Here is a 23,630-nt window from a genome sequence, read left to right on the forward strand (position 1 = left end):
CAAAAGCTGTTTTACAACAATGTCCTGTATCAAAATACATAAAAAAACAGTCTCATACGCAGTTCAAGTTCTAATGCAGTGGATTTCATGCATGTCATATGTAAATTGAATCGAATTATTCAAACTAAAATATCAATTGAGTAATTTTATAATAAAAGTAATTACTAAATTAGAAATTATCAAATAGGCTTACACGGTGATGAGGTAACAGCAATAATGACTATACAATAGCTTAAATATGCAACGTCCAGGCAGATCAGCGTCACCAGGGTGATGACGCAAGTCAGGCTACCCGGTCGGTCTTGTAAATGTAGGGCTAGCAGTAATTTAATGGCGGGGAGAGAGGCCTCATGTCGTTACCGGTCGTGCTGCCTTCAAAGGTTCTATGGCTATCTATGCCAGCCAGCTAGCTAGCTCAGCGATTACTCTTTACCGTTTACTATAATGCTGGTGGTACCAAAAAAAAAAAAAAAAAAAAAAATATATATATATATATATATATATATATATATATTTCACCAAAAATACATTTGATACAAAATATGTTAGACCCAAAAGATATTTGACAAAAAATATATTTGACCAAAAAATATTTTCGACAAAATATATATTTCACCAAAAATATATTAGACTTATTTGACAAAAAGTGTTTTACATAGGCCTACAAGGCGTTCTATACTTACGAAAAGAAACCATTCGATGAACAAAAAAAAAAAAATCATTCCATGAAAAGTCATTTCATGAGCTGAAATACGTTTCATGACAATACAACTTGGCATAAAAAGCGTACACAGATAAGGGGTGGATTGTACTACAGTACTTGAATACCACACACAACACCTGGAAGAAGACAACGCGTACTTAAATAGAGCTCTGCTGTTGTTGTTGTCGTTGTCGTTTGTGCTGTTGTTGTTGTTGTTGGTGGTGGTGGTGTTGTTGGTGTTGTTGTTTTTGTTTGTGTTTGTGTTTATAGGCGCTTTTCAATCAGCCTGATTATACTGCGTCACGTCGTTTTGTGGGTGCCAAAGTTTGTTTTACACCGTCCACCCAATTCTCCATTCATTTATATTTTCGTCAAAGCCGGTGACTGCTTTCCACATCAGAAGACGCACACGCGTACGCAGAAACAAGAGGGCACCGATAAGCCCCACTGTTTTTTAATGAGTTTTTTTTTTGGGGGGGGTGGGGGTGGGGGAGGGGGTTCTGAACCTGGATGATGCAACTCTTGCATCCTTGAGGGTTTTGAGAGATTCAAGAAAATAACGGAAATTCTTCATGTATCACCATTAATTTTCGTAAGTGGTGAAAAACTTAACACAAATATACCCTATTTCGAGGGCGCTGAATCCGAATTTGCATGATGCAACTTTTGCATCCTTGAAGGTTTTTTTTTAAAGATATTTAAGATGGCCGCCATGCAAGATGGCCACCAGAAGCGAATATAAAAGGCATAATTTACCACATGCAGATGAAACCCAAACCCGACTTTTGTGCTTCAAAATAGTTCTAACTTGATGTGAGTTCGGGCTGACTACCACATTGTATTGTGGTGGACTTTGTGGTGACTACCACAGTGTGGTATGTGGTGAATACCATAGTGTGGTGGACTATGTAGTGAATACCATAGTGTGGTGGATTATGTGGTGACTACCACAGTGTAATGAACTATGTGGTTATACCCTGTGGTCATAGTGTGTGAGACTGTGGTTTGATTCACAGTGTTTTTAATATGTGTTTTGGACCATGTGGTATCGCTAATGTTGCACAGTGTGGTGACGCTGTGTTTCACACTGTGGTAAATACACAGTGTTACCACACGTCCCAAAATCACATATCAAACACATATTAAACACATGTGTTCGACACTGTGTTACACATTGTGTTCCACACTGTGTTCGACACTGTGTGCCACACTGTGTTACATAGTGTGGTAAAACTGTGTTCTTTCCATTAAGGGTATCGCTATTTTATTGATTTAATTTTTGAATTATGAAGGACGAGAATAGGTTTTTAAGTGAGGGTGCCAAAATCGTCTTTCAAAACGAAAACAAAAGAAAAGATAAACAGTAACAAAAAGGTATTTATATTTTTGACGTGCAATTTTCGGCCGAAAGTCGGCTGACAAGCTGAAAAAAAGAACAACTAGAGTCTTCACATTTTTTTGCTGCCACTTTCCTCCCATCTTATATTTCATGCAAAAAAAAAAAAAATGTCTGGTATGCAAACATCAATCCCTTTGTCTTCTAAAAAAAAAATAAATAAAAAAAATAAATATATCATCGATCATTCCCCCCGCACTCCTCTGTGCGGATTTACGCCGGTGCATATGACTATGCATGACCACACTTTGAACACTGAGAGTTTTCCAAATATGCAACAAAATGTGTGCACAAGTACGTTTAACTGCAATTAGTCTCCCTCGTGTTGATAGGAGCTCGGGGAATTGATAGAGCTTATCCCCTCTCACATCCTCCTTCTTTGTATTCTTCCACATACTTGAGACACTTCTCTGATTGACAATAGATATTCCAGCAAAAGTGCGCGCCAGATCGTTGAATTATAGCTCTAAAAATGAAAAAGCTACCTCGAATATGGGAGACGTATCTTGCCACCTTCCCTCTGCTTGGTCCCCTCCATGGCAATTTCCGAATTTTTCACACAAAAAAGTGTGCCTCAGATCGCTTTATTTCAATTCTAAAAACGCAAAATCTCCGTCGGATGTGGGAAGGGGCACTCCTTTCCAAACCCTAGACCTTGATATATATACACAGTGATGATGCACACGCGGGAATAAGAGCTAAATTTCGTGATTTAGCTTTTAACACTTCCCTGAAAAAAAAAAAAAAAAAACTTATTTACTTGCTTCATCTATCTTTTGATTTCTTTTTTGCGGAAAAAATGTAAGTATTTCACCAAAGGTTTTGCACCTGATTGCTGAATTTCACGTCTGAAAATGCAAAATCACCCCGAACCCTCGTACACCCTCGTTTTCATGCTTTTTCTGTTTACTGAACAGACAGCATTCCTGATATTCATCGTAATACAATAAATTTATTTCAATGGTAACATTTTTGGGGCAAATTGTTCAAAAATGATCTATATTAGAATAGATATTATACCTTACTTACACTCATGGGACCGTTTTAAGTTGATAAAGCACGCAAAAATACATCAAATTGCACCGTTTACAACATCAAAGTGTAAAAAGTTCTCACGGGGAGGGGGGGGGGAACATCCTCCTCCAATACCACCCCCCCCCCCCCCCGTAAGATCAAATTTAATTCTGAGGGCTGTACGTCGGTGCTATTATACTAGTATACTGTTTAATATAATAAGAGTATAGGAACCTACTACACAACTTGGAAACTTGGAAATCGAAATAATGATGAACCTGTTGATGGTTTGGTGTAGCTATTGTTGCAGATTAATGCACTATATTTACTCAGAATTCTCTAGATCTACAGAAAATTCATTCTTTCTTGTCTTTATAGCCTGTCTTGTTTGGTCTCACACAAACATATCGCGAAAGTGCATGCTCAGGCACCACTGACGCACATGGCCTATAGCTGGATCACATCTCTGTTAGGTCCATGATCACATGGAAACTTCACCCACTGAAATTTATCCCGCTGAACGCCAGTTGGCGCACTCCTCGTTTCACTTTTTGACCGAGAGTTGGCATGGAGTGTACCACAGGAGTGTACGCATACTATCTTTGGTGGCGCGTACTCCAAAACTGAGCATGGCAAACCGGGGGATCTCATGTGGGGATAGCGGAATGACCAGCTCGATTTCAAAGGTTTGTAGAGTAGATACTTTTTATTCAAAAAACATAAACCCACAATGACAGATGCATCGATTATGGTCTATTCTACCGATTTTGTGTCTTACAGGGCTGCTTTGTATTCAAGTCAAAGAGGAAGAGAGAGCCGCTCGCTCCGGGTAAGTGAGCTGAATAATTCAGTCCCACATGTTAGAATTTATGTTAGCTCATCCGTCCATGGCCCTTCGTTTTCTTCTTCTTCTTCTTCTTCTTCTTCTTCTTCTTCTTCTTCTTCTTCTTCTTCTTCTTCTTCTCCTCCTCCTCCTCCTCCTCCTCCTCCTCCTTCTTCTTCTCCTTCTTCTTCTTCGCCTTCTTCGCCTTCTTCTTCTTCTTCTTCTTCTTCGAGTGACTGCTGCATGCCGATTATTCTGTCATTTTGTCAGGTAGGTCGGTATTGCACGGTGCAGTAGATTTTTGAGTTTAAGAACAAACCAACATCATTTGTTTCGCTGAATAATAGATAATCCCATCAAGCAGTAGATTAGTAATAAAAGTTCATGATAAAGAATAATCAGTAATAATTGATTAATAACGAATTTGATGTTTGGATCATGCACTTGTCGATTGTAGTCCCGGCCCCTGGGTACCCGGGGATGGCCGGAACTTGACCGAAAGATCGGTCTGTATCTGTCCGTCGGGGAATGTTCCGCGGAGACTGCGTCTGGCTTCACGGATCCCCTCCGTATGCAGACCGAAGTCAATGATCCCAGCTCCTGTGTGGAGCAACGCGCACAGATCAAACGTTACGATAAACCAAATTTCAGACAGCTTTTTTACATTCAAACAAGTTTGACATGACATGACACATTATGCAGCAATATTTGGGGTTAATTTCTCACATTTTGCAATCGAAATACTCACAGTAATGCGGTTATAATGCAGAAATTTTATCCATATCGCAACATCGCCGTTCGCTAGCCGTAGGTCGCCATTTTGAATCTGTAAACCAATCACATGTGAGGTACTTTATTAAGTAAAAAAAACACGTAGAAACTACCTCGCATGTGATTGGCTAATAGATTCATAGTATGTTTCTGCAGTTTGAACGTGACGACGCGACGGGCTGGTTGATGTGATCATGTTTTTGCATTGAAATTTCGACCGAAATATTGGATTATTCATTAATCTGGTGAGTGTAGTCTATTCTTGAATAGTTGATTTAACTATTCAAGCTTAAATTTGCCGACCTAGGGCCGTGAATTAGACGCAATCGAGAAGGGTGAGGTACCTCACCCAATTTTCCAAAGAGACAGTGGTTAAGAACATCCACACAGCAATGGGTACTACAACCTTCCGTCTGTCTACGGAGGACAGCGTTAATGGCAAAATACAAAAGAGTCCTCCGGACAGACGGATCTTTCTGTCTAGGCCGGAACTTGCATCTTGCTTGCAATTTTCGGATGTTACACCTACCCGCCAAGTCCCGGCCAAGTCTCCGACAGGTCGGGCAAAATTTTCACGGAAATTCCCCGCTAAATCCCCGGCAGGCCGGGCAAAATTGAAGTAGAAATCCCCGGCCAATTCCCCGACAGTCCGGGCAATATTTGCATAGAAATCACACTGCCCAAAAGTCGCATAGACGCATGAATTATGTAAGAAATTGATTGTGCGTGCTTGTCCGTTGAGAATTTTTGCTGATTTACGCTATGAAAATCACCGATGAATTTCGCAAGAACTACGGAAATATTACTCAAAAATCAATAAAGCACGCACTTTCAGTGCATAGGCACTCAAAGGCCCCAAATAGGGCGAATTCGTGGTTGTGCGCGACGACTAAGGATATTATATCAGTCACATTTATGAATTCTGTATGAATCGTGCATGATTCGCACATTATGAACTTGATAGCGGCAACATTTTCGCAAACGATCACTGATATTCTGTGCATATTTCGCGCATTGTTTGCGTATGAATAATGCAAACTATGCAAAAATAAACAGCGCAATACTACTAATATTTAATGTTAATAAACTAGATAAAGGTTATTCCATTTATGGGAAGACTTCCTTTTGAGACATAACCCTAGGGCCTATAATAACCTTTATTTAGTTTATAATTAGTAAAATTATTTATTATGTGCAAATTAGTGGAGGGACATAAGGAACTCTTTCCGGGGGGGGGGGGGGGGGGGGGGGGGGGGGCAGGTAAGGAGCAAGCGAGAGGGGGAGGGGGAGGGTTAGGGGCTTCCCATGGTGAGAACTTTTTGCATTTCGTTGTAAATGGTGCAATTTGATGCATGTTTTTGCATGTTTTATCGACTTGAAACGGCCCCACTAGTCTAAAAAGGTAACAAGATAATTTGATGTGAATTATTATTGAACAATTTGCCTATAAAGTGGTAGCATTTATGGTAGTATGGCCTTGAGGCATAGATGTGGAACACATACGGATGTGTAATTTTTGTGTTGTCAGAAAAAGCATTGCCATGGTAACCATAATTTTACCAAAACCTTGTGGATTGAATAACTTCGACATCATTCAAGAAATTAAGGTCAAATTTAGTACCGGTATGTACGATTATTGGGAGGTGTAGTCATGCAAGACACCAATGTGTTAAAGGTCCAGTTTACCTTTGGGAGCGGTGATTTAAAAAAATGTTCAAGATATCACATTTGATGCTTATGTGTAGGTCTGCTGTATCACAAAACATCCTACCATATAAAATTTTCGCAATAAAGCCCTAAATATAAGAAGATATCAGTGTTTATTCTCAATAGACCGTAACTGTAGACGGTTTAGCCTGGAAACATTTTTATTATAACTATTGTTCACATTTTGTGTATTTAACAACACTTAATATGCGGATTCAAATTCTTACGTTGTTTGTTTTTAGTCCTAACTTACATTTTAAAGCTATTTTGAAGCACTAATGCTGGGTTTTTGTTTCATCTGCAAATGGTAAATTATGCCTTTAATATGTGACACTGCATCTCAAAACAAACAAAAAGTCACCAGACATGAATTTTTAGTAAGACCATATTCTGAAAGAGCAGACTTTAAGCTTTAAAATGACGTATAACTCAAATCAAATGGACTCTCCCAACCTATCTAAATATTGGAAAGAAAGCACAAACTCGGGAAAGGTCGGCCGTAATAAGGCAAAACAACGTAACTCAGAATATCATGTTCTGAGAAAAACGAGTTTGAAAATTCAATTGGTTCCCATTTTTCCGTCATACGAGTAAAACACTTTTGAAGCAGCGAAGTTTCTTAGGCATTAATAAAGAATATCTCGGGAAAATTTCAGTAAAATAGGACTTCCCGTTTTAGAGTTATTGCCATGTTTAGAATAGATACAGCACTTTACCTAATCACAGCACTGTGCTGATGAGTAATTCTAGTTTGCCAAAAGAGCGTATCCTCACTTACGTTGTGCGAGAATCCTCACGCGGCAACATATCAATTAGGCAAAAGAACGTATCCTGACTTACGGCGCGTAAGCATTCTCCAGCGAAGCCACTTCAGTATGCCAAAAGAACGTATCTTGACTTACAAATATCTGCGCCTCAACCCTTTCATCAATGTAATTAGGCAGAATGACGTATCCCGACTCAATGGCAACAATCTCTATCATTTATTTACTTTGAAAATCTTGTTAACTGGATGATAAAAGTCCCGTTATATGTTTTTAAATATATATTAAGAATAGTAAAACACAGTAGCTTGCAAAATTATTGATGCAATTGAACATTTTCATTTTTTTTCTGGAAACTTACCGAGTATATACTTAAATGTAATTAGTTGTTATCTACCAATTACCGTAAATTTTTGTTTTTCTTCATTTGCATATAGTTTACAGTTTATTGAGATGTCCATTCTTTTTTTATTATCTTTAAGTGTATGTTTTTTATCCCTTGATGTAAGTTTTTTCATTGGGAACATAATCATATTTGGTTTATCATTCATGTTGATTAACAAAAACATGGATTTGGATTAATATTCACAACTAAACTACGAGTTTGGGTAAAGTCTGTAAAATGGATTTCATTACACTTCTTATGCCATGTGATACAATTAAGATGAACTTGAAATATGTATAATTTTAGTATGACAATGCATGAGTGGCAACTATTATGACTGTATGAAAAGTGGTAAAAAAAAATAAAATGGGTATAAAAAAGAAGTGTATAAACATCTGTACATACACTTCGTTTCAAAGACACAAACACGCATTTAATGTGTTAATATTGAGACTCCTATTTTAATTTCTATCTTTTCTTTTATTTATTTAACGATTTCCATTGAGATGAAAGGATTTGAACAGAAAGAATAATATTGTGTACTTTGTTTATCGCTATAAGTTGCTAATGTTTGGTTGATTACATGAATTGTATCCGTAAGGTTAAAACTTCTAATAATAATATGGCTCAATTCTTTGAACAACGACAACAACAATAACAATGAATTATCAGGTAATTATGAATCCAAGTTTTAATGTTGTTAGGTGTAACTTGACCACACACACACACACACACAAACACACACACATGCACACACACAATCAAGCAAGTACAAAAACACACAAAACACACACACACACACACACCGCAGACTTGTCAGAGGTGCAAACATTCTCTCAGTAGAATAACTTTGAGATAGACATGATGCAGAGACATTTACATCTTCTGAAAGGTTTATAGGGAAAAATGTGTGTACATCTGTTTCTCAAAGACGACAGCATTACATAAATCATTCGATTATTTGCAAGTCTTAAAAATACGAAATATATATCTACGCTTCCTTTTTACAATTAAAGACAGAGTTTGATATGCCATTATGCTTTTATCACATTGAAAGCAAATCAGCAGCAACTATGCATTATCATGATGATAAATAAGAAATAGAAAAAAAAAATGTAATTTACTTCCCGAGTAAAGTAGCTTACATACGTACCACAGTTGAACAAAACCCTGGGAACAAAGTTCTCAATTGAATAGAACAGAACATAATTGTGTGGGGTTTTTTTCTGGAGATTAGCTATACGATTACCATATCAGACCTTCGCATCAATTTTTATCTTGGAAGATCAGAACATCTCCAAATTACAAATTATAAATAGCACACATAACATTTTTAATCCTTATTGTTGTTGAAGAGTAGTAAGAAGTAAATACTCGGGTAAAGAACAATTATTAGGCAGCTGAAACGAAGGGAAAATTTGCAACAGTATTCACTTTAAACATATTTCAATAAACGTCTTATCACAATGGTGATTTCCTGTGCTGCAATACATCTGCGATGTCTGAGAGCTCCCGGAGGGATTAGGCCCAAAATAAATCAAAATTATGCAGGAAATAAGGTTTCTATTTCCCTGGTTTTCTGAAATACGTTGACATGTTTCAATCGACATGATATTGATTTTGAGGGAAAACATTTACAACAATATTTGATATGAACAAGTGATAGTTTTACCTAAGTTGATAGTCATCATTTCAAAGGGCAATGAGCCCTCATCATATTTTTTTTTCTTGTGCCTTCATAACGTGAGAATAGTCATTAACACTATCTTCACAGTTGAGTTTTACGAGTTCTTTATTTAACTGTGAACAATTTACCTGATCCTATATAAACAATCCGAGTTTTATTATTTTTCTTCTACAGTTGACTGATCTAGTGCACATTCCACTCCATCTTTCATGAGATTTTGACGGGCGTGCACAGCTGAAATTTGTCCAGTTGCTCTTTTCCCTGCTTTTGAACTGCTCGGTAGACCACTGCAGGAAAATGTACAAGAAACGGAAGAGAATAATTAATACAAACTAAGGTACTCTGCATTTTCCATAATAGACAGCTAGTGAATTTCAACTCTGTTTTAGTTATATTATGTGATTAAATTCTTCATTAGACATGGTTATGTGTAACAAATTCTCTCTCACAGACCCCCCCCCCTCCAAAAAAGCAAAGAAAATGAGAATGAGTATTTATGAAACACACTCACAATATATATTATTCAACATCATACAAATAACCCCTTGAGGATGTACAAGGCTGTGTGATTGTTTTGAGAGAGAATGGTGATATCATCATTTTTCATGTAGTATAAATATTTTTTATCGCTAAGGAATGATTTGTGAAATGTGGTATTCTCAAATTATCAGAAATTCATCATCATGGATTCTGCCTTCTTTTCTTTTTTTTGAAATAATTTTTCCAAATGCCGGCTTGTGTCGCAGGGATAATGACAAAGGTGGGGTTCATTTTTCCCCCTTCTTCTATTTTTTTTTTAGTATGAATTAATAGGTGATTATTCAACTTGTACCTTTTATTGTACTTGATACACTGCATTCCTTTTCTGTGCTGGTAAAGGCTGGCGGTTGGTGTGGACCCTGAAAAGAGAGACAATGAAATATGTATTTCACAACGAATGTTAATATTTTCTAAAGTAGACGATTGGGTCTTAATGTTTGAACTTTCCATAGTATTAAAAACCACCTAACTTAAGAATAAATGTTTGAATTCCATGAGCTTTTGCCTTCAACATTTTTTTTATGGGGGAGGGGTGGAACTTATAGCATGTATAGGATCTACCATGGCTACAATGCATTATATTGTATCGAAATGAAAAAAAAATAAATGTTTTAAAGAATATGTACAGCTGACTAAAGTTGCACAAAGAAAAAATAAATAAATCAGGCCTCCATAGTGAGCAGGTACAGAGTACCATTAAATGACTTTATTTTTTAGGCTAATTTTAAGTGGATAGATTCCTGTATGTATGAAAACGCCAAAATCACATTCTTCATCCTTTCAAGGAATAACAAACAAGATCTAAAGACTACTTGTGTTTAACCAAAGATGTATACCAAACATTATTTTTTGTCCTTACTTTTCTTGCCAAAGTAATGATGTTAATGCCATTATTAGAATATATCGTCTGCCATCAGTTCATGTTGCCACTGAAGACTAAATGAAATTCATCAGTATCAAGCGTTATTGTCATTAGCTTGAAGTCGAGTCTACTGTTTACTATAAAGCTGTTACTTGTTTTTTATACTTTTAGACAAAAACTGCATTTGAGGTAGACGACGTCAAGTCGAATGATGTCGATGATCATAATAGTATATTGGGGTCCACTTAATTTATTTGTGCATAGCTAAATTTCTTTTGAGATTCACTACTTGATCTACTTGACGACTAGTATAGTACGAGTATCACCTACATTTCCTTATTACATTAGTAGAACCACAACCAAGTACACCAATGAGCCACGTTTTGCCAAGCCCACCGAAAGGAAAGGCTGTCATACTCATAGCTCTAAGTTTGCTCTTTATTTTCATAGCTTGCTGTGTTTTTGTTTATTTATTTTTTACTCATCGTTTTCTTAAATGTTAGTGAAAACTATTATCGAAAGTACTGGACCCTACACTAGCATAGCGTACTGTCGTCCACTCTGTACAGCCCAATCGCCGTACTTCGCACGGCGTCTGGTCGGGCTAGATCAAATTTAGATCAAACTTAGACCTGACAAAATGACAAATAAAACTTACCGGTGTTACCGCTGTTTTTCTTTGTGGTGGCATTAACTGGTCAGGAGAATGTCCATTCCAAGACTGCAAAACAGAACAATGGGCATGACTTCATGGTTCACACTGCAGCAAAGCTTGCCTGCCAGTCAACCAGAGAGTACTCTGCTGCACCCAGCTGCTGCCAGCTGTTGTCGCAACCGGCGCGGCAGCAGCAGCGGCGGCACTATACCGGTACATTCACTGCCGCGGCTGAAATGGATCTGCAGCACGTAGCCGTAGGTATTACACATAGAGTTATGCAGCGTAGCGTGTGTTGTGATGGCCACGATGTTGATACGTTGTTTTGCCGTGCTGACTGTAGCGCGCATGGCCCTGATTTTATACAGCAAAGCGCTGTATGATGACATACGTTCTTTTGGCGTCGCAATTTCTTTCTTTTTTCTTGAGAAACCACAATGACAAAACAGTGTATGTAAAGATACGTTCATTTGCCGTAACAGCGAAAATGCTTTTTTTGTCATTTCTATACGTATCTCATGTTACGTTGTTTTGCCTAGCTGGAAACGGCAAAGTTGTGAAAAAATGTGTGAGATACGCTTTTTATCTCTGAAATGGTAAACATTTGAGAATTGAGACATTCACCATTAAAAAGAGCGCATTTTATTTAGGAGCCATATGCTCATAACTCAAAATGCCCAAATTTTGAGTTACGTTCCTTTGCCTTATCACGGCCGAGGTGTGAACTGAGAAAAGAGGCTCTAAAGTACAGTGTCTATTTGAGCGCTTAATCTCTACCAAACCGTGCTGGCTGTGCGATGAATGGGACAAAAAACAGGAAGTAAACCACCAGAGTAACAACAATGAAGGGATTATCAGATGAAACTGAAATTAAGTATGCCTCATTAACACATTCTGTCCATAATAAATGCCCACTTTCAAAGCAGTAGCACTATCCTGTCAAAAGTTATTAGAGTTGAAAGTGAAGAGTGAGGACAAGGTTTTTCAGAAATGAAAAAGGGATTCTAAAGACGCACCTAATCACACTATTCTACCAAAAATGTTCGAGATAAACTGCTTAAAAAAACACACTTTCCTGCCCGTTTTATGATACCACATTTTAGCATAATGTAAAAGAAGACCCGCTCTTTCAGAAAATATGAAAAAGTCAAGCTCGGCTAGGTTGACCCATTTCACTTACAGGGGCCGCGGAAGCGGGGGGCTGGGGGGGGGGGCTGCAGCCCCCCCCCCCCACACTTTTGGATCGTGAAAAAAAAAGAAAAAAAAAGAAAGAAAGGGAAAAATCGGGGGAAAAATCACACTACCCCGAATTTCTCACAAAAAGTGTTCTTCAGATCGCTTTATCTTGATTTTAAAAACGCAAAAGCTCCGTCGAGTGGGAGGGGGCATCCCCCTCCCACACCCTCCCCCACACCTCATTAGACTTTGTACATACACATAGATGATGCACACGCGGAATAAGAGCTAAATGCTGTGATTTTGCTATTAACACCTTCCTGAAAAAAAAGTCCAAATTATTTCCAGAAATATTTTTTTTGGGGGGGGGGGGATGGGGGAGCTAGAAAAAAATCCAAGTATTGCACCAAAAGTTTGCACCTTAAACAAGTGGGGCCGTTTCAAGTCGATAAAAGACGGAAAAACATGCATCATATTGCACCATTTACAACATAAAAATGCAAAAAGTTCTCACCGTGGGAGGGGGAACACCCCCTCCCACACCCTTCCCCCCCCCCCCCCCCCCCCGTTTCCTCCCCTCACTCGGGCTCGGTTGCTTCGCTCCCTCGCATAGTAACCACCGCCCTCCCAATATCACAAGATCACTATCCAGGCTACGCCAGTGCGTCTAAGCGGGGGGTTTCAAGTCGATAAAAGACGCAAAAAGATGCATCAAATTGCACCATTTACAACATCAAAATGCAAAAAGTTCTCACCGTGGGAGGGGGAACACCCCCTCCCACACCCTTCCCCCCACACCTCCCCCCCCCCCCTTCCCTCCGCTCGCTCGGGTTCGGTCGCTTGGCTTCCTCGCATAGTAACCGCCACCCTCCAAAGATCACAAGATCATTACTAGTATCCAGGCTACGCCGGTGCGTCTAAGCGGGGGGTGGGGGGGGGGGGGGGGGGGGTGTGGGGGTTGACCTTGATACACCCCCCCCCCCCTCCGGCTGCGCAGCCCCCCCAAACTGAAAAACGTTCCGCGGCCCCTGACTTATTTTCAGTCCTCACGCAAAATCAGTGTGTGCGACTTTTTGTTCGTTTTGAGGTGCACGGTCACATATAAGAAAAATGTGTTGCTATGGTAACCACTCTTTTTGTATCAAATTGAACCATTTAATCTATGAAGGTGAAATTTGGTGACAGGTGTGTATGATGGTCTTTAAGTGTAGTTTTGCAAAATGTCCTTTGTATTTGTATCGGACAATGTGTTGCCATGGTAACGACATTTTTTTTTAATCCTGTGGAATGAACTTCTTCCACAGTTTTCAAGCAATTGAAATCAAATTTGGTAGACATTATGGCCCTGAGGTATAGATGTGGAACACATAATTTTTGTGTTTGTCACACAAACCGTTGCCATGGTAACCACAATTTTACCAAAACCTTGCAGATCAAATAACTTTTCTATCATTCAAGCCATTAAAGGCAAATTTAGTATGTATCATGACCTAGAAGTGTAGTTTTGCAAGACACCAACGTGTTACTGTATATGCCAATTTTTCGCGTACAGATATTTTTGCGAATCGCAGTATCAGTGGCATTTTCGCGTGTTGTTAAATTCGCGATTGATAGTAGTAGTAGGGTCTACTGCCAAGCCCGAGAAACACGTACAAACACTTGCCAACGTACTCGTAACGTTTTTCCATTTGCATTGTGACTTCCAAAAAACATGAAAATAGAAACGACACAGTAGAAGATTTATAAAATGAAACAACTACGGCATTCACAAGTACTCAGTACCTACCAAATGTTGCACAACAAATAGACGACAAAGTTTCAGAGCTGCGCTAGCGCTAGCGAAAGTTTTACATGCATTCTATATACACGGCCCTGTCGCTGTACACGTAGTGTCGCGCTAGCTACACCTAGCTGCGCATGGCGTCTGCACGGCCCTGCGCACACGGCGTCTGGTCGGGCTACATGTATCCCTAGGCCTCGCCCGTGTACCCAACCACGTCGAGCCGATGTTCGTTCGCGTAAGGTAACGTAGCACGGATATTGCACATTTTAATGCATGTTTAGCATCGTACTACACTTCCACATTTCGCGGTCGCACCCAAAGAGGTTTTCATAGAACCTCTTTGGTCGCACCGTAGCGTACATACAATATAGTATGTGTACATACTAGCCGATGTAACAGCCGCGTTCTGGTCCGGCCAGCGTTGGATGCATTTTGTCATCAATTTGCACATATTATATGACGGGGTAATATTTTCGCGTGTCTTTAATTTCGCGATCAGCCCGAAGCTCGCAAAATTCGCAAAAATAAAACCCTCGCGAAAATAACGGCGTATAAAGTAGTATAGGGAAAATTTGTTGCCATGGTAACCACTCATTTTTCTATCAAAATAAACCATTCAAGCTATGAAGGTCAAATTTGGTGTGTATGATGGTCTTTAAGTGTAGTTATGCAAAATGTCCCTTGTGCTTGTATCAGATAATGTGTTGCTATGGTAACCACACTTTTTACCCAAACCTTGTGGAACCAACTGTTACCATAGCACTCAAGCAACTGTGGTCACACTCTGTTTGTATGATAATGTATAAATATTGTGCAAGACACCACATGTGTTCATGCCAGACACATTTTTTGACAATGGCAAAAAGTGTATACTATAAAAAGCAACACTAGGGGCAGGGGTATAAATCACCTTCAGTGATAATTCTACTGTAGTTTCATTACAGATTCACCTAAAAGCAGTTTTAAATTTCTCAACTTTACTGATTTGCAGTCACTAGAGTCATGGTTCACTAATGCAAGGCTTCAATGTACTGGTCACATGATGGAAAGCGAAGAAATCTTCAACAACAGTGCTCAACAAAAACAAAAATTCCCCTGGATATTGACCAATTCTGTGAGGCAGTTTGTGTATTATCGGCATGGGCAGTGCCATTACTGTGGTGTCTCAGCCGACCCCCCCTCCCACTCCCCACCCCTCTCACGCGCACGGAATGAAAAACTGATGCATGGTTGCTTTAGCCAATAGGCGTCTTGTACTGAGTGCGCGAATGCTTGCTTAGTGCACGAACTTTGTTACAAGTGCGCGATAAACATGTTGCCCGTGGGGTGTGGGGGGGGGGGAGGGGTAGGCTGGGACACCGCAAAATGAGCTAATGGCTGTGCCCAGTGCTACAAATTGTCTGCTGCTCTCAACGAACCCGAATCGGTCAATAGGCATAACATGACTTTAGTGCATACATGTATCGCAGCAAGTTTGTCCTCAGAGCTATCCCATTATGTATCTAAAAGGCTGCTCACCGCACGTCACCTACATTGTAGATACAGTTGTATTGGCAGTACCGAGAATTCACGAGCCTTCGTCATCTAGAGGTAGTTAAACGTTAGTTGTGTTTCATTTTTGTTATCACTCAGCCTCTCTATAAAAGTAACATGCAATTACTAGTACTTGGTTGATTTAAGCTATGTGGTATAACATGTGAAGTTTCAATTATTGTTTTGTCTCCTACTGTGGCTGAAATGTAGGTGACTATTTCATTCCTGAAAATAAGGCAGACACAAACAAGGATTGCAAGCTACGGTATGAAACCTGTGAGGTACAGTGGGATCTAATCAGTGAAGATGTTGAGGTAGGTTTTCTTCAAACTTGGAATGAAAATTATGACACTTGTATTTTTTTCCTTTTTACATACAATGTATCAATGGGCAAAAGAATGCAATCACATACAGATTGAAAATCCTTGAAGTATTCTTACTGTGAGAAGAAAAAAATTAGAGGCTATTATTAAAGATAATTCTCTTTATACTGTCTAAGTCTAATATTATTTTTTTTTAATTCATTTCAGTTCAATTCAATTCAACTTCATTTCACATCTTTAAAGAGAAATACATCATAAACAAAAGAAAATGTATAACATATAGATCACACATAAAGACGTCAAAAAAAAATGTTAAGTACATGTATTACACAAAGTACAAAAATATACATAAAAATCAGGTGAGATGACCTATCTCTCACACACACACACACACACACACACACACACAATAAGTGCAGCATATGCACATGGAAGGTAAAGCAGTATTTTTATTTCAACAGCTTTCTAAATTACGTAAATAAGTTCACAGCATTTTTTTCTTTAGAAGATGACTTCAAATTTGGCACATCCAAGTAATTGCTGTAGCTTGTGTGCAAACTGTATATTTTGTCATTAATGGACAATATATTGCTATGGCAAAAGCATTTCTTTAAATGAAAATCATACAAATTACCAGTGGATTTAGCTTACTCCCTCATTTGGAGGGCATTTGACTTGAGGTTTTGGCACATTCCACCAATCTTAGTTTCAGATCATGTGCATATTGAATCTTTCAGCAGTGCAGGATAATGTGTTGCCATGGTAATAACATTTTTTTTCAATATATAAAAATAAGGCATACAAAAGATTTGTGAATTGTGCTAACTCCCTCAGTTTTTGATCATTTGACTTGAAATTTGGCACATATAACCAGAACAGTAGGAAGATGTGTAAACTTCATTTTTGTCATTGTTGAACAACTTGTTGCCATTGTAATAGCATTTCTTAAAGAAAATCATACAAAAATATTGTGGATTGGCCCAAGTCTCTTATTTCTTGAACATTTGATTTGAAATTTGGCACATGTGATCTTGATATGCAAACTCCATCCCTTTTCATTTTTTAACAATGTGTTGCCATGGTAATAGCATTTTTAAAATGAAAATCACACAAAAATGTATATTTTGCTCATTTCCCCAACTTTTTATTATTTGACTTGAAATTTGGCACATGTGATTGCTGTAGTGTATAGATGTGCAGACTTCATATTTTGTCATCGTCAGACAATATATTGCCATATAATAACAGTATTTTTTATTAAATCATGCAAATTGTCAGAGGATTTAGCTAACTCCCTCTGTTTTTGAGCATTTGACTTGAGCTTTGGCATATTTAACAAATTGTTAATTTCATACATGAAGTAACCAAGTGACATGTTTATTTTGACAATAAAATCAGAAAATCAGCTTTTTGTTGAACATATATCTTAAAAAACATTTAGTAAGTCCATTCAAAAGTGAGAGAAAACTAATGTTCCAAACTAAAAATGAAGCATGTCAGCATACAAAATGTGCAGTGTATGGAGTAAAAACGTGGTTCCTTGTGTAAGCGGGACACTGTGGTGGCCATGTACACAAAGGATCCTTCCATTCTGGCATCTCAGTGTCTAGTTTACACTAGTTTCGTAATGTTAGTTGCAATGTATGTTGTCATTTTTAAATACGGGTACAGAAAATCAACTACTCTTTTCAAGAGTCACACATCCCCTATTTTTGGCCAGGAAAGAAGTTTTTCGGAGATTCCTGGTGTAGGCCTAAGCGGGACACCAAATTTTTATTCTGCATTTTGTTTTGTTTTTCAAATTAACACTGACAATGTCAAGAAACCACAGCTACATTGTAAAATATGCAAATGAGGTGCAATTATTATTGTAAGAAAACAAAAACATGAGCTATCAATGAGCCCAGATGTAATATTTCACGGAACACCAAAGCAGGGCTGCCATTTGTGAAAATTACAATTGGTCATATTTTTATGCCTCCGCCACGAAGTGGTGCCGGAGGCATTATGTTTTCGGGTTGTCCGTCCGTCCGTCCGTCCGTCCGTCCGTCCGTCCGTCCGTCCGTCCGTCCTTCCGTCCGTCCGTAATGAATTTTGTGGACAGGGTAACTACCAAAACCTTTTGAGGTATCCTAATAAAACTTGGCATGTATGTGTATTAGGGGGTGAAGTTGTGCCTATCAACTTTTGGGTGCACATGCTCAAGGTCAAAGGTCAAAAGGTCAAGGTCAAATGCTTAAAATTTTACCATTTCCCCCATATCTATGCAATGCCTGAAGATATTTTCTTGAAACTTAGTGTATACATGTACTACCCAATTAAAATCCTCTGGTGAAAGTTTGGGGTCATGAGGTCAAAAGGTCAAAGGTCAAAAGGTCAAGTAAAATTTTAAATTTTCACCTTTTTCTCTGTATCTTGGAAATTGTTCAAGGTATCTTCATGGAACATAGTATATATATGCATCTACTGACTGGCAGTGGTTATCTAGGGAATTTAGGGTTCATGGGGTCAAAGGTCAGGGGTCAAATGTCAAGGGCAATACTTCAAAATTTTACTATTTTCCTTATATTTATGCAATGCCAGCAGGACTGTTTTTTTTTTAAACTTGATGTATGCATGTATAACCCAATAGAGATTCTCTGGGATTTTTTTTTTTGCCAAGAAGGTCAAAGGTCAAAGATCAAGTGAAAGTGCTGAACTTAATTCTTTCTCCATATCTCGGAAGTGGCTCAAGTTATCTTGAAACTTAGAACATGCTGAATTTATGTATGTTCTGCCTGACAGTGATTCTCTTATAAATCAAAGGCCAGATGAAAATGATAACAATTTACTGTTCAATACAGAAATTGCGCTTTTTCTCCATACCTTGAAAATTACTCAGTGCATAAACTTATGAAATGGTCAAAGTCAAGTTAAAGTTCTTAAATCCCTAAATACATGCTCTCCTATTCATCCAATTAAACATAGGTCAAGGAAGGTAAACATTCAGTACATTTGTGACAAACATGTCATTTTAATATTTTGCCAATTTTGTGAAAATGTAATCACACATTGTCCACATGTACTATAGACCTATTAGGAGAATCATGCATTATGGCGGAGGCATACCAGTCGCCATAGCGACATTTCTAGTTCATTTTGTTGTTTCTTTCACCCAATTTTTTCTCAAAATCTTTAAAACTATGTGTGTGTCACCAAAATAACAAACGGTCCAACATATGTGGATTCCACCCTTATAAGCTAAGGTTCCTTGTCGGTTGTGTAATCAATTTTGGGGACACCAAATCTTAGGGCCTAACGTACATGAGGAACTTAATTCTTGAGATTCACTCATTCAAAAAAATCTTCATTTGATGCATGATTTTTGTTTATAGTACTGGTATTCAAAACTTGCTTGTCTTTTATCATTTTTGAGCCATGAAAAATCATTGATCCACCAATAAGCTGTACTTTGTAGATAAATCTGTCAAAATGGTATTACAGTAAAAATGTCACACAATTTTGCCACAAGATGTCATGATTTTGCACTTTCCTTTTTTTTTGGTGAAAATGTATGCAGTATTTGTAGCAAATTTTATTGGCTTCAATAACAATAAGAGTGAAATTACTGTAAGGCTCGTACTTTGTAAGCAATGGCATGATGAAACTAATAGAAATGGTATTTAACCAGTGGGACTGTTTTTTAATGGAATTACCCGAATATAAATTTCAGCCGTGCCAAGCATATTTTTCTGCAATGCGGAACAATGACTATGTTTCCATGTTAACATAATTTTTTTTCATGTAAAGCATACAAATGTACTGTGGATTGAGCCAACTCCCTTTCAAGCATTTGCCTTGAAATTTGACCTCTATGAAATGAATGGTAACAATGTGTTTAAATAAAAATCACAAAGATATAGTGGATTGCACTAACTACCAGTGTTTGAACTTTGACATGAGATTTGGTACATACGACCACTGTACATGTAGTTTAAAGATGAGCAAAACACATCTTTTGTCAGTGTTGAACAATGCATTGCCATGGTAAACCCATTTCTTTGTTCAGTGAAAAAGAAAAAAAAAAAGGAACATTGAGGAATGAGCTAACTCTCTCAGGTTAAGATGGGGAAATTAATCATATTCATTGATAGTTCTAGTTATTGTTGTTGTTCTCGTTGTTATGATAGGTGTTGCAGACAGAGGTAAACAGGAAGATATTTGATGACCTCCTCAGCTTTATCAAAAATGCTCAGGCTGGATTCAACTTGGATTTTCAGCCAGCAGGAAGCAACTCTAAATTTCAGCAAAGAGAGATACCAACAGCAGCATTTGTCACAGGTTAGTGTTTGTGTCAAGAATTCATTTGTCACAGGTTAGTGTTTGTGTAGAGATTTCATTTGTTTACAGGTTAGTGTTTGTGTCAAGAATTCATTTGTCACAGGTTAGTGTTTGTGTAGAGATTTCATTTGTTTACAGGATAGTGTTTGTGTCAAGAATTCATTTGTCACAGGTTAGTGTTTGTGTAGAGATTTCATTTGTTTACAGGTTAGTGTTTTGTGTCAAGAATTCATTTGTCACAGGTTAGTGTTTGTGTAGAGATTTCATTTGTTTACAGGATAGTGTTTGTGTCAAGAATTCATTTGTCACAGGTTAGTGTTTGTGTAGAGATTTCATTTGTTTACAGGTTAGTGTTTGTGTCAAGAATTCATTTGTCACAGGTTGGTGTTTGTGTCAAGAATTCATTTGTCACAGGTTGGTGTTTGTGTCAAGAATTCAAGTCACTTTAAATTCATGAGTAGTGACTCTCACAGCATTTTTGTCCCTGCCAAACGAGTTCGAGCAGGGGACTATGAAACGGGCTCCGTACGTGTGTGTGTCCGTGTGTCCGTCCGTCCGTCTGTGTGTGCGTCCGTGTGTGATCAAAATGTTCAATTTGCTACTTCTCTGTCATTTATGAGCCAATTTTGATTCTGTTTGCTTTATATGATAGAACTGCATGGGAGCTTTGAAACTTGTTCACAGAATTTCAGTTGTGACCTTTGACCCTGACCTGTGACCTTTATTGTACATTTTGCTTCAAAATACTACTCCTTGGCCATTTCTAACCTGATTTCGATTCCGTTTGCTTTATGTGATGGCACTAGGTGAGGGCTTCAAAACTTTTACACAGAATTTTGACCGTTGACTTCTTTGACCTTTGACCTTGATTTTTGACCTATATTGTACATTGGCTACAAAATGCTAACTCCTTCACCATTTCTAACCCAATTTCGATTCCGTTTGCTTTATGTGATGGCACTAGGTGAGGGCTTAAAAACTTCTACACAGAATTTTGACCTTTGACTTCTTTGACCTTTGACCTTGATTTTTGACCTGTATTGTACATTTTGCTACAAAATGCTACTCCTTTGCCATTTCTAACCCGATTTCGATTCCATTTGCTTTATGTGATGGCACTAGGTGAGGGCTTCAAAACTTCTACACAGAATTTTGACCTTTGACCTTGATTTTTGACCTACATCAATTGTACATTGGCTACAAAATGCTACTCCGCCATTTCTAACCCGATTTCGATTCTGTTTGCTTTAAATGTGATGGCACTAGGTGAGGGCTTCAAAACTTCTACACAGAATTTTGGCCTTTGACTTCTTTGACCTTTGACCTTGAGTTTTTACCTATATCGTACATTTTGCTACTAAATGCTACTTCCGGCGGGGACATATATTACGCACAGCGTAATTTCTACTTTTCCTTGTCTTTTTTTGCAAAACAAAAACTATTAGTGCAAAATTGAAGAACTATTTTACCTGAAATTTCTGTACACCTAATGCAAGCATGAATGATGACAGAATAGTGTCATGTGATTATGGAGTAGTTATTTGTTGCCTGAAGGGTTATTTGAAGTAGTAATTTGTTGAAGACTCAATGAAAGGTCAAGGACAAGGCCACAAAATCATCAGTCTTTCACTGGATACTCAAAAGTGATTTTCTTAGATTTAATGCAAGAAATGTGTGGCTCCAAGAACCAAGGTTTCAGCTTGATATACCAAAACCCAGGGGCAGATCCAGGAATTCCATACTGGGGAGGCGCTTTTGCAAAATGAAATGGGGGCGCATGCACCCCAACTTATTTTTATGCCTCCGCCAACGACGTGGCTGGAGGCATTATGTTTTCGGGTCGTCCGTCCGTCCGTCCGTCCCGTTTTGTTTTTGTCGATATCTCAAGAACCGTGTGGTGGTTTTACATCAAACTTGGTATGAGGGTATATCCTGGGGGGATGATACTTTGTTTGGATTTTAGGGTCACGGGGTCAAAGGTCACAGGTTGAAAATTCATGTTTTTCTCCATATCTCGCAAATGGTTCAAGGTACAGATCTTCATGGAACTTGGTATATATGCTTGTTCCAATGGGCAGTGATTATCTAGGGAAGTTGGGGGTCATGGTTCAAAGGTCAGGGGGTCAAAGGTCAAGGTCAACTCCTCAAAATATCTCTACTTTCCTTATATTTATGCAATGCCTGAAGGTTTTTTTTTTAAAACTTGATGTATGCATGTATTACCCAATATATATTCTGTGGGAAGTTTCTTGCCAAAAGGTCAAAGGTCAAAAGGTCAAAGGTCAAGTGAAAGTGGTGAATTGCACTTTTTCCTCCATATCTCAAAAGTAACTCAAGGTATCATCATGAAACTTACATATTTATGCATGTTCAACCTAACAGTGATTCTCTTTGGAACTGCGAGGTCAAAGGTCAAAGGTCAAAGGCTAGGTTTAGATAATGCTATTTTCCCATTTGATACTGAAATTATACTTTTTCTCAATACCTTGAAAATTACTCAATGCATAAACTTATAAAAGGGTCAAAAGTCAAGTAAAAATCATCAGTTCCCCAAATACCTGCACTCTGACATTTGAATCATTCATCCAATTGAACCTAGTTCTAGGAAAGTGAACATTCAGCACATTTGTGGCAAACCTGTCATTTTAATATTTTGCCAATTGTGTGAAACTGTTATCACACATTGTCAAGACATTGTACTATAGACCTACAGTGTATTAGGAGAACCATGCATTATGGTGGAGGCATATCAGTCGCCGTAGCGATATATCTAGTTCTTGTTATTTCTTTTGTTTTAACCTCTGGATCCGCCACTGAAAACCAGTATTCTAGGTCAAGGAAGATCATTAGTTAAAAGAATATATTGATGGAGTAGGAGATCAAACATACAGAAATCAAACAAGTTTATACGAAAGAGTTGCTTTGGGGAGAACAAAACGAGGCATTTCTGGCATTGTCTCACAGTGAAAAATGTTGGAAATTTAGTGCTTTACTGTACACAATGCATACTGTGTGCTCTTTTATGGATGGATTAATCTTTGATTATGTGTCCTCTGTTCAAAGAAGTGAGGTACGTGTATGGAGATATTCATGATGTTATGTGAGTTGCCACAGAAATGTGGTCATTCACGACATGACTGCAGGGATCAATTTACAGCATACTTGCCAACTCTACTGCGTTTGGCAGT

General features: G+C 38.2%; 1 protein-coding gene across 1 annotated transcript in view; it reads left to right on the forward strand.

The window, feature by feature from the left end:
• The first annotated feature begins 199 nt into the window (after positions 1-199).
• Positions 200-23,630, forward strand: part of LOC139740138 (origin recognition complex subunit 3-like) — a 41,115-nt gene continuing 17,684 nt past the window's right edge. Inside the window, exons 1-4 of the mRNA XM_071650719.1 lie at positions 200-204; positions 3,851-3,942; positions 16,010-16,113; positions 20,292-20,442. Of these exons, the coding sequence (XP_071506820.1) occupies positions 200-204; positions 3,851-3,942; positions 16,010-16,113; positions 20,292-20,442 (352 nt within the window). The remainder of the gene's footprint in view (positions 205-3,850; positions 3,943-16,009; positions 16,114-20,291; positions 20,443-23,630) is intronic.

Source organism: Diadema antillarum, unplaced genomic scaffold, assembly GCF_040938485.1.
Source record: "Diadema antillarum isolate AM-2024a unplaced genomic scaffold, OU_Dant_1.0 seq00000836_RagTag, whole genome shotgun sequence".
In the NCBI taxonomy this organism is placed as follows: domain Eukaryota; kingdom Metazoa; phylum Echinodermata; class Echinoidea; order Diadematoida; family Diadematidae; genus Diadema; species Diadema antillarum.